Here is a 12582-nt window from a genome sequence, read left to right as displayed (position 1 = left end):
TACGTCTATTCTGGTATCATGTGAAGCCGGTCAGCGCATGCGCAGAATGTCCGTGCCGCTCACCGACCCAAAACCCAAGAGGAAGAGCCTCGTCCCTGTCACACCTGACTAACGCCGCCGTCAGGTGGCATTAGCAGTGCCATACTTGCATCATCTTTCATGATATGTTGCAACCACATCGACACCTGCTGGAACTTAGCTATGGGGAGGAGTCAGATTACAGGAGACGCGAGAGCCATGTAGGGAAAATAACATCAGGGGATGCGTGAGAGTTGAGCATTCCCACAACGTCACATCCGACCACACCAATTAGGACACCATAGTCCTGTTCGTTACGTTTGCATATAACACCATGATGCAAGTGACCACTGGTCTTTCACCTTTTTTTCTCTTGTATGGATGTTAGCCTTTGTGTCCACTGGATACTATCCTGCCTTAGTGATCTGATGCCTCTCAGTGCATTACAATTTCAGAAGTTGCTTGATACGCTGAAGATTGCCGCCAGCTAGCTTGTTCAGTGACCAGCAAGGATGAGGGGTGTCAGAAGACAAGCAGTGACAGTCATCAAGCCATGCCCACCTTCCCTGCCGATTTCCTTGTTTGGCTATAGATACCACCTCAAGCCCCTGGCCTTTCTTCCAAACTACTTGCGCGGTACCATGGTTGGTACCATCGATGCCACCTCACCTGTGAACTCAGGTTAAACCTCACTGTTATACCTCAGTATAACGAAGTCGGTAAAATTGGAAATTTGCTTCGGTATATCGAAATTTTGTTCCATTGAAATTCAGCCTTTTATGCAGATAAGTACAGCCACCGATCGATTTTTCTTACTAGGAATGGGGCCGCAGAATTTTCCAAATTATCGGGCAGTTGAAGAAAGCAAGTTTGAATGAGAAAATAGTTAATTTTGATGAATTACAGAGTCGGCGACAAATGATTAGGTTTCATGCCACATACATAGACAACATCTTCTCAGCGATACGAATTAAGCAAAGCCAGCCACGCTTTCACATGCCCCCCTCCCCCCTCTCTGAGGCTGATAGTGTCGCCTGCACTGGGGCGACGCCATCAGGAAAAGTGTCGGCAGCAGGGCGCGAATGCTTTGTCTGCCTCTCACTCCAACGGGTCACCGAAACTCAAGATTACCCTACCTCCAATACTAAATATGTGGTAAGACAGCCTACATTGTGCTATTGTGCCATTGTGCCATACTCTATGCATATGCGGTAGATCACCTCTAAAGCAAGGGTGCGCGGCTACCTATGCATTCAGCTGTGCTTACAGCCACGCGCAGCCAGGGCTGAGATGCGCGCCAACTATTACAATATCAATTACATATCAATTACAACATATCAATTAGTAGTTGAGAGTTAACAGTATCATGTACAGTTATTTTGGCATGAATTTTCCTTTTGCATTTCTCACTGCACATGGTAAATATGTATGTGTAACTAAATAAGGAACAGTTTTTCTCGGTATTAAATGCTGTGCTGTATGTGATATTTCCGTCCTTTTTTAGACTGCTGGGACTGACAGAGCTTGTTTTTTAGCAGCTTCGTTATTGGTTTCATTGTTATCAAAAAGTAAAAATCATTTGATTGGGTGTGTTCAAGGGAATTTCAATACTTGGAACTGGACAGAAGTAGAGGGATGGTCACTTTCCTGTCTTTACATTTATCAAGCAAGTGGGTTTTCTTGCTATTATTTGTTGTGAGTGCATTCAAGATTTCGTGAACTTGTCGCAGACATACAGTAGTAAGTAAGAAAAAATAAATTAATAAAAGGGAAAAAAAGGAGAGAACAGAAAAATGGCTTGCAGTACAGAAAACAGTGCTTTTTGCTTACCAATTCTATGGAGTCTATGGATTATTTCTCCTGTGCATCCTAGGGCTAATGCAGCATGTGTTACAGCTCCGCACATAATTTATTTCAAGAAAAAGAAAGGGTTATGGTGTTACATTACAAATGTTGACAATTCGAAAGTATATATAATGTATGATGTATCCACATTGAATTGCACTCGCTAAAAGTCTATATTATAAGAGGTAATCTATGTGACATGGCAGCAAATTGTTAATGGCTACTTAAGTTCAATGAGCTGGTTCTATTGTAGGCTCTCATGAAAGCTATAAGGCCAGAGACACAGCAGTATTGGTGGTTAAAAATTTCATGCCTTACCAAGAATCTTGCACTTCAGTTCTTTTTAATAGGCTCCAGATTAGTTAGATTTGGAGGAAGTTACTGTTACAGAAACCTTATTTAGCACCTGGTGAAAACGGAAGGAGGGGCGGGGGGCATAACATATGCTCATGTTTATGCTTTTTGTGGTTGCAGTTCATACTTACAAGTGCAGTAACCTAACCTTGCCAACCTTTTTCTAATCTCACCTTGGTGTGTGAGCTGGTACTTGTATGGTACACAACCATGCTGCGTTGCCTGCAGCTAAAAGCCGTGGAATTGCCATCCCCGTGGACCTCGAGTCTCAGGTGTCAACCATGTTTGACAAGACTGCTTTGATCAGCAAACACACGCGTGCCTGGCTTTCCTCTGCCCGGGCACCAAAGCGGGAACCTGTGGAACAATCACCACAGAGGCCTACTGTACGTATTGGCTCGGCCAGAATTGGTACTTCAGATGGGTCTTGTACTACATGAAAATAGCATTTCTTTTTTTTTTTTTTCGATTCGGCGTTTGGCTATAGGATTTGCACCATATCAAGCATAAAAGACTTTAGTTGGGTTGTCTGGCAATAAGACCAAGAACACCAAAAATAATGCTTGACCAGGCAACATACAGTATTGGGCTAGCTATTAGTCTATAACTTGAACACTGCAGCACAGAAGTGGACAGGGCAAAAGAAAGGCTTAATGTGCTGACATGGACGAATTTCAAACAGCATTTTATCAAAAACAGCAGTGACGGTGTTCTAAACAAACAAAGGTCACAGCGACATGTTGAAAGAAACAACACGGACAACAGGACTATGGAAAGAAAACAACACAGTGCTCACGTTGTTGTCTTACCATTGTCCTGTTGTCCATGCTGTTTGTTCAGTATGTCAATGTTCAACCAACTAGCCCACATTAACGTTCCTGAAAAGTCACGAAGTCTGAAAACATTACAGAGAGCACACCTCTCTAATGCTGTGGCCGCATGCCCACTGTCTCTAGGTGCTGTAGTATTTCTAGCAGTGTTATGGCCATTTACTTGTTACATCTTGGCATAATGGCAGTAGTACTAAGATTACTGAATATGACGTTTGAAGTTTATTTTAAGCGACCAGAAAAAAATGTACAGGTGCCTAGCGTACCAGTGAAAACGCAAAAAGCCTGACATGATGCCTGCCCTCCAAAAACCCAATTCACCCTCAAAATGACACCATGCTTAGTGTTAAAATTCTATAAAAAGAATTAACAGTGCACAAGATAGCAATAGCTACAAGCACAAGAAATAGATGTGTGCAGTAGCACATTTTGACATAAAATATATGGAAAACAAATTATTATATGAAGTTACAGTAGAATATACAAGTGAACCGAATAAACAACAAATATTATGCTGATCAATGTTAGCAAAAGATTGCTTTTTGTGGCTTCCAAATAACACAAAAGGTAAAAAAACAAAGAAAACAAACAGCATACACTTTTTAGGCAACATGACGAAATGGTTAGATTTGCATCAATAATAAATACGAATGTACCTTTCTTTTAAAAACATGGCATGAGCCACTCTCCTCAATTATGGTAGCTGCAAAAGGGTGCTGATTTTTAAAAATGAGGAATCGGATAGCTTAGTTTTTAATGCCGTAAGTCTTGCGAGGTTTTTCTTTTCTATAAGGAATAGGCTGTGGCTCTGGTTTTTTGCATGAAGAAACTTCTTTATAAAACCCGTAGAGGGTCATATGATGGTAAATAACTGTGACCAATTTTTTCTCTTTGACATTTGTAATGCTTAGTACTTTGTGTTTTTTAAAAGGAGGCGCCACTTCAAACCTGTATGACACTCCTCCTATCAGCCGTAGAACTTCCTTTTGCAAGACATGATTACTGCCTCTGTTATCGTTAGTCGTATTCCCCCATACAAGAAGACTGTAATGCAGATGCGAATGAACTACTACTATGTAATATAGTTTCTTCTTTAACCATTATGGAAGCAGTTGTCATGATTTGCAAATAATACCAATAGATCTTAAAATGCTGGAGTGGGCATACTTAATGTGCATGGACCAGTCTAAGTTCTTTTGAAAAGGTACCCAAAGAAATTTATCTGCTGTGATGTGTTCTATTCTTTGCCTCTCACTCAAAAGTGATGTTAGCTTCTCTTGTGATAGTCTTATTGCATGGGCAGAATAAAACATATTTGATTTTCTTAGTGTTTAATATGCCTCCTACAGGAGCAGAGTTTCCCAATAAGTCACTCTAATGTGCTCCGGAGCATGCAGAATCCTTTAGCAAAGCTACATATTGCACTCACAGGAGTTATGTTATGGCAACAACAGGTGTTACCGCAAAATACTGTAGAAGCACCCACCTGCTTTCACTAAAGATTGCGTTAATCTAGATATGGGCACTTGTCCAGCCAAAGCAGTAAAAACCAAGATGGTGGCCAATGAAAAACTTCGAGGCAGTGCTACAGTGGCTACGAAATTGAAGAAAGCATGTTTATTTTCTAATGGTTCACAGTATTTCCTGACGCGCGGTGCTACTCGATGATTTCGATCTTCCTGGCGACGGTGTAGGAGTGCATCGTGTGGCTAGTGGATTGCACGAGAAGTGTGGGAACAGCAGCTGTGTGCACATTTTACCAAGATGTGTTTCACAAAAGCCCTGCTACTACTGTGTTTTCTTTCAAGGACTGTTCATTGTCACTCTGCATTATTGTCACGCCCATCGGTCTTTCCTTTCCACCTCAAGGAAACGAATATCACCGTCATCAGCCCTAGTGGTCTCTTAGTGACTGCAGTGGGGTGAATATTCTGGCTGATGCTGGCGCCCTGGAGGGGGTGGGCGCTTAACATATAATTTTCAGAATTTTTAAGTTTTGAAAATGTTAACACTGGGTGCTTGTGTGAAACTGGGTGCTTCCACGCTATTTTATGGTAGTTCAATATGCTTTGTTTCCAACAAGCGCACTTGTTTGTATCATAAACTGAATACTACTATCTTGTGGTATCTGCCTAGTCCATCCAAGATACTGATGCACAGCAGCTGTTTGTTAAGTATGGGCTTAAGTACGGGCCTAATGCTGGAATTCTCATTGTGTACACCATGTTAACTGCGCTAGTGCCATGCGTTGAAAGGGCGATCATACAAACTGTATCTGAAGAATGCCAAGAAAGCAACCTGTTGACAGATTTTATGTGCATAATAAAAGAATATACAGGCATTTGTTAGAGATATTAGCGTCTGCATCGGTCTACTAACAGGGGCCCAACTGGCAGTGACTGTAAGTGCTGCTGTTGCAGTGTTCATTAGCTGTACTTAAGCAGGTGCTGCTCTGTGCTACGAGATTTCTGTGGAATTGCATGACTATGATTGGTGACTAGTAGCATGAGTGGAACATGTAAAGTGAATGTGTAATCCTGCTGCTGGTGGAAGCACATATACAGAAGCAAGTCATGTTGAAATAGTAAACACATGCCTGTCAAGCTTAAAGATCAACTCTAAAGAAATTTTCGACCGAGTAAAAATGCCTAGTATCAGATACCGTAGATATAGAATGTCTGGGTAAAATGTTACATTTAAAATGCTAGTGCATCACAGAAAGCTGGCAGAAATAGATGGTTTTTGATACGGAAGCTGGAAAAAATGAAGCCATTACTACTTACCTGAAATGATGCAGAACCTAGAACGTTGAGAACCAGCGCACCTCCTTGGCATGACTTCCAAGGTTAGGCGGCACCTATGGCACACTGAATATCTCGGAGCACAAGTTCTGGGACATGCAAATAGGGGATATGTGTCGTGTGGGCTAACCACCAGGTACATGCATTGTCTGCTTAGATGCTACCATATGCTATTATTAATATTAAGGCTGGTAATAAGAAAATAGGAGAGTTATCGTGCTTGCAAGGAGAGTTATCATGCATGCAAGGAGAGTTATCATGGTTGCATCTTTTCCAAGATTTCTTCGATAGTGTATATGTACTACAATTTAGCTAGAGTGAAATTTTGTTGCATTTTGCCTTGAAGCACTCTGTTGTTGCCATCCGGCAGGAGGTGTCACGCGGCCATCCAAGTGATCGGACAGTGATTGAGGTGCTGCAAGAGCTGGTACTGGTGCTGGAAGAGCAGCTCAGGCCACTAGTACAGAGCGAGTTGTCGGTGCTGGTGGATGTTCTGCATGAGCCTCAGCGGCTGTTCCCTGCACGGCCCCAGGCACAGGCCCGCTGTGCCTCCTTTGTCTCCAAGCTGGTGCAACACACCCAGCGCCTGTTACAGGAGCGGGAGGAGGGGCTATGTGTGCGTGTTTTGCAGACACTGCGTCAAATGATGGCTGACACAGAGCATGGGGAAAAGGTGTGTGTTGGCTGTTTCCTTGCTCTTTCTATATTGACTGTGGAGAGGGTGGTGGGTTTTGTTTTCCAGTGATTACAAGAGGTATGATGAGGAAGAAATTTATAATAACCACTGCAGTAGCTCTGTGGCTATGACATTCCTGCTGTGATGGCCACATTTCGAAGGGAGTTACATGCAAAAACACTTGTGTATTGAGACCTGGGTGCATGTGAAAGAACCTGCAGTGGTCGAAATTAATCCAGAGTCTTTCACTACAGCATCCCTCTGTGCAGTTTCTGGACGTTAAACCTCATGATTCTTAATATGTACAATACATGCACACATGGCAAAGGGAGCTGAATAAATCAGATGAAGCATGAAAAGGCAATGGGGAAGCACTGCCAGACAGCCTATGCACTCTAGAGTGGGATCTCTCTTTCAGCAGCACTTCTCTTATAACAGTGCACTCCAACTGCCGCATGCAGCAATCATGAGAAATCTTATCAGCCTTTCACGCAGGACAGGTGCTGAACTTGGAGCTAACATTTGTCAATGTGATTGCTTCCCTGGAAGCCAGTAGCACCTATGAAAATAAATGTTGCATAGCAGCTGGGACAAATGCAGAGTGCCAAGAAAATCTAGCTATTTTTTATCCATATAGTAGCCATATTCCTTGTTTGTCAAGCTTTGTTTGTGCAGCACTTGTTTTGTCCACTTTCTTTTTATGCAAGTGTCTCTTCTCGTCACTGGTTGTCTCGTTTTTTTCAGGAGAGTCTGTGCTCCACTAGTGTAACTCGTCCTTTCTGTGCTTGGAGAGAGAAGCTTTATCTATGTGCACACAGACTAACCAGGCATGTTACAAAAGCAAAACAATTGCAACCAGTCAATCTTTGGATATGTCAAGGAAACATTCTGGCATTTAGGATTTGCCAGTGTCCACTGTGCTGTGACTACACTGCACAGCCAGGATGTATGTGTTAAAAAAATATTGTTCTTTCCTCGCTCTTATGGCAGGTGCTGCTTTACACTTGTGCATGAAGTAAATCTAGAACTTCCACAATCCCTGAAATTTTGAAGGAATTAAAAACAGTTTCCTGCACAAGTGATTAGGATGCCGTAGTCACATAGGCAGTGAGAATCAGTTCAGGAATGTCTATTAAATCACTAGAAAAAATACAGAAAACCTGGACAATATGGACAATTTGTAATTTTCTGGGGCACCCAATGTAAATCTTACACATTCTGGACAACAGGGTTGCTGAAATCCAGGTGCAAGCAATTTGGTAGGTGCGTGTACGTAGCTGACACTAACGTTGGGACATCTTTAAAACCAAGATGTGTCTCAGAAATCCCAACTCTAGTTAAATGAATAAATTGTGTTGGCTACTGTTGACATATTTGTGCATTATTTGTCATTGTCATTTAGTCTGTTTATGCTTTAAGGAGAGTGGTTATGTTTTCATTGACCAGACCTTGCAGCTATGCTTGTAAGTTGCCACACAGGCACCAACTTAGTATTGTCTTTTGTCACCACTAATGCAAAATCACCTTGTGTGGACACCAGTCCACAAAAAAATGTGATGTAACCTTGTTACAAGTATATAACCTCAGCACATTGCACTTAGAATGATTTAAAATGCATTGTACAGGGGGCTGGTTACTTCAAACTGTAGTTGAGTTCGTTTCTGGTTTTAGGAATTCGAAGCTGATGTATTTGAATTCTAAGTTGTAGCCTTTGATTACTATCTCTTGCAAAGCTGGATGGCCATTATATTTATTACTGCCGTATCGCAGGTCACCCATATTTTCTGATAGGAGCTGGAATTCAAGCCTTGTACTTTCCTGATTGTGGGCAAAGATTTCACCTGTACCGTGGTATTGACAGATAGTGCAAAATATCCCCAGTCTTCAGCTTCATGTTCTGCTATGCGCTTTTGAGTCTGTTCTTCATAATTGTGCTCTACAGCCTCTGCCTCTCTGCAAATCACATGCAGTTAAGCTGTTTAATTTCTGCCCTGTGCAGCTGCATTGATTCTTGCCTCAGCTTCCAAATGAGCCACTGTTGCCTCTTTGCATACCAAGTGTTGCACAGCTGTCGCGGCATGCCAAGATGAGACTTCATCTTGTAGCTTGTACTGCAGTGCAGTTTTATGCATAATGTACTTGACTGTTTCATGTAACACTACATTTGTTAATTTTATTTATATGTATACGTTTTTCTGCTACACATTTATACAAATGCAAAGGTGTGCTCTGTGAATCAAACTTGGAACTTGGCAAGCCAGTGCTTCAAACAAGGACTCTTGAAGCAGTATATACCGTGGTGTTTAATTCAGTGACTATGGCATTCTGCTGCTGACTATGAGGTCACAGGTTTGGCTCCTGGTTACAGCAACCACATCACAATGGGGGCAGAATGCAAAAATGCTTGTGTGTCATCCTCTTGGGGCGCGCTATAAAATTACAAGAGCTCCTGGCTTCATATTGTGTTTCTCATAGCTCCTCTGTTGCTTTGCGACGGTAAATCCAATGACACTCTCAGTCTTTGGACAATGTCAGACAATTTGTGCTGCACTTGGTATAAAAGCGCTGGTTCATACACTCCTCATAACCAGGAGCATTGGCATCTCTTGCGAAGCTCCTTTCTCTCATTGCTGTGCTTTTATGGTGTGGGTGGTTTCTGTTGCTTGGCCCGTTGTTGCCCCTCCCCTTGTGGTGGGTGTCCTTTGAGTGAATGGGGAGGGGGAGTCATCTCCCTTTGTTGGGAGTGAACTGTCCCCCTCCTGTGCTCACCCTGCACTAACCGCCTCAGCTCTCTGTCTTCCTGTGCTGCTGCCGCCTGTGGACTGCCATCAGGTTGATGCCAACTTGCTCACTCAGAGAGAAATCTGTGACCTCGCACGGGTGAGGCTCTTTTGTTATTTCTCGTCTTTCTGCCTTCATGTCCCTATGGATCTACTTGTGCTCTTTGTGCCATTATTGTCTGTTGGCAGTGTTGTTCCCATAGAATGTGCTGCGAATAACATGCTGCTGTTAATACTTTTGTGGTCAGCTTGCACGCGCGCACACGCGCACACACACGCACACACACACACACGCGTGCGCGCACACGCACGCACGCACGCACACGCTTTGGGTCGCTTCTAGCCTTCCTGGATCACGTGATTTTTTCTTTCCACAACGCGACCTTGAAACAGAGATCTAAAGGCTTTCGCCTTAAAACTTAAAGAAACGCAACGTGGACTAGCTAGCGCTCATATCACTTGCAATACCAAGGGTATACCTGCCAGTAATTTTTTCAGGGCCTGCATTTATTGTATGACTGACGCACACATCGACGTAAGCTGAAAATAATAGCTCCTCTACAAGCCGCTGTTTCAATTTTCAGTAAAACAGGCAACGGATCCTAACAATCGCGAAAAATGCGATCGAGAGGCTGTATCTTCGTACATAAATGTTCACAACAGAAAGCAGAATCTATAGTGCTGCATTTCCGACTGAATAACAACAGTTGGCGACATCCCAGGTGATGGAGTCCCAGCAGAATATTAAGCATAATGAGGACAACCCCATTTTTATGCAACATACAATTTGCCACAGCAAAAACACTGGTGAGCAGGCTGGAAGAATTAACAAAAATGCAGCATTAGGGGATGCTTTGGTACAAGCAATAAGAAAGACGCCTCACCTCGCAAACAACACTGTTCTTTGTCGGCACAAAGTTATTTCAGCCAATGTTCTGGAGCCACTGCTTCTTGCGCAAGCCATCAGGCTTTCCTTGCGGTATCATAAAAGCTGCATAGCTGCTTCTGGCTTCTTGCTGCAGTTATGTGCGCAACAGCACGGCATAGCATTAGCACAGAGAGCAGGAAACCCAGCGTACAACGTTCGCTACGCCGAGCTAAAGCGCCAAGCCAGCCGAGCTGAGGAGAAAAATGGCGCGCGCACACACACACAGTGGAAACCCGTTGATAGGTGTCTCACTGTTGCATTTTCCAGTGTTGGGTTCTTGCAGTTCCCACCTAAAATCCATTGACTCCTATGTATTACGTTCCCATTGGATGCGTCGCCATTCTGTAATGTTTCTACATCTTACGTTGTATTTGAATGCAGCAGTCACGTAAATTTAGCTGTGCAGAGGCGAATTTATTCTCGTACGTTGTTATGGAGACGACAAATGTATACTCGCGGTTAAGCTTGTCAAGTCCTGCACGTGGGCCCCACCCGAAACGCCGGAGATACGTGAACGTCGGTCCCGATAAGCGCGTCTCGGCACGGTTGTAGTTGTTGCTGGTTTCCTAAAGTCAGCTTCGCCGCAGAACAGCGTTGCTATGTGTTGAAGCATATTAACAGTGGAAGGGGACCATTGTCATGGAACATAGTAGGTGTAGTGCGGTAGCTAGCTGGGCGAGTCGGTACATCTGCATTATGATTACTTACAGCGCCCACTAAAAACAAATAAGAAAGACGAAACACGTGTTTCGTCGCTCTTCCTTGGCCGTGTTTTTAGTGCGCGCTGTAAGTAATCATAATGTAGTAGGTATCCCTTAATTATACATGCGCGCACACGCCGTCTCCGGTCGCAGTACGAGTGCTAAGAAGTCTAACAACACTACTGACAGCCATTCAGAGCTGTTTCTGACGTTGCTGTGGCGATTTGTGGCTGTCCTTGTTAGTTATTCCGGCTGTTGTGTTTTATTTTTTAATGATCCCTTGGAAAACATTTTAACGGGGTTCTACTGTGTGTGCGTGTGCGTGCGTGTGTGCATGTGTGAGGTAAGATGTGTCTTTGATAGGACGCACCTGACTTCTGATAGGACACATCTGATAGGAATGATAGGATGCATGAAATGAAAGCATTTTATTTTTCCTATGTTTCAACCGAGTCCGGCCTATCTTAGTTTTTTTAAAGCCTTTGATGATTTGAAATTGTGCTTGAAAGGCAGCATAATAATATATATACTTAAGCCCACCACTTTGCATGAGTTGCAAAAACGAGCTTTTTAATCAGACATCTCAAAAATCAAAGTATACAAAATAGAAAGCTCAAACTGCATTTTATTTCTATATATAACTATTAATTTGGTCTCCCGTATGAACATCTTGTGCTACAATTTCAATTTATTCTGGCCATTCTGGATTTTTAATGAATATCTGAATATACTTGCAGTACTATGGCACATTGATGTCTAACCGCAGTAGTTTAGCTGGAATTCATTAAAAAATTACAAATGTATAAATAATGCAAACACCAAGTTGAAGGAGTATGGCACGGTGCCTCACTTGCTTGAGACTACAGTACATAATTAATCCCATTGCCTTTTATTGCAACCTGTGTCATGTGTCACATGTATATGTACCGGTACATGTGTCACATGTACCGCAGTTTAGGAAATGAAGCCCGGGGCTGGATATGTCATGTAACCTCAAGGTGGTCGTCATGTGGTACTATACACCACTGACGCATGCTCTGACACCACGACTGTGTCGCAGAAAGCTGAGCTCACTTAGCACTCAATGGAGTGAGAGTGACCTCCTGCACCACATTGTCACATTGTAGTAGCGACAGTGAAGAAGCAGAAACATTGCCAGACTGTGAGTTAAGAGTCTAGCTCTTTATTGGATGAGCTTGTGCTCAGGGAGACAAGCAACGCAGAAATCACAATGATAGTGGTGAGCACAGTTGTCGGTCATTGAAGCTGAACTTGCAGGTCAAGTTTGCTCCCTGCTTTTATATCTCTCACTGTATATTCCAGAGTAACCGCTGGTGCTTGCTGACATTGAAGAATGTGCAACACTATTTGAACCATGTGTGACTCCATAAGTGACTCCTTTAGCTAAACCATGGACTTATTTCTGCTCAAGTTTCACACAAAGGCAGTATTTTGCAGTGGGTTCAGTTTAAGACCACATTTACGAGTACTATTTGCCTGTTCCGTTCACAGGAAAGCTTAAGTGTGCATTGTATGTGGCTACACCATTAAAAAAAATTTTTGATTTGGGTGCAACATAATGGTGACAAATGGTGCTACCATTGCATGATGCTAGATGGTACTGTAGCTGCAGCTCAAAACTCGCCTTT

At 42.9% G+C, this 12582-nt stretch overlaps 1 protein-coding gene across 3 annotated transcripts in view; it reads left to right on the top strand.

Annotated features, from left to right (window-relative positions):
• The window catches only part of Itpr (Inositol 1,4,5,-trisphosphate receptor), a 154733-nt gene that overhangs the window by 99881 nt on the left and 42270 nt on the right, over positions 1 to 12582 (top strand). For 2 of the 3 annotated variants that reach the window (XM_050169922.2, XM_055065882.1), the window contains 3 exons: positions 2446 to 2603; positions 6219 to 6521; positions 9357 to 9404. In XM_050169922.2, coding sequence (XP_050025879.1) covers positions 2446 to 2603; positions 6219 to 6521; positions 9357 to 9404 — 509 coding nt within the window. The remainder of the gene's footprint in view (positions 1 to 2445; positions 2604 to 6218; positions 6522 to 9356; positions 9405 to 12582) is intronic. The other variant, XM_055065883.1, reaches the window with a different exon arrangement.

Source organism: Dermacentor andersoni, chromosome 6 (assembly GCF_023375885.2).
Source record: "Dermacentor andersoni chromosome 6, qqDerAnde1_hic_scaffold, whole genome shotgun sequence".
Classification (NCBI taxonomy): domain Eukaryota; kingdom Metazoa; phylum Arthropoda; class Arachnida; order Ixodida; family Ixodidae; genus Dermacentor; species Dermacentor andersoni.
Note: the sequence above shows the minus strand (reverse complement) of the source record. Positions and strands in the feature narration are given on the sequence as shown.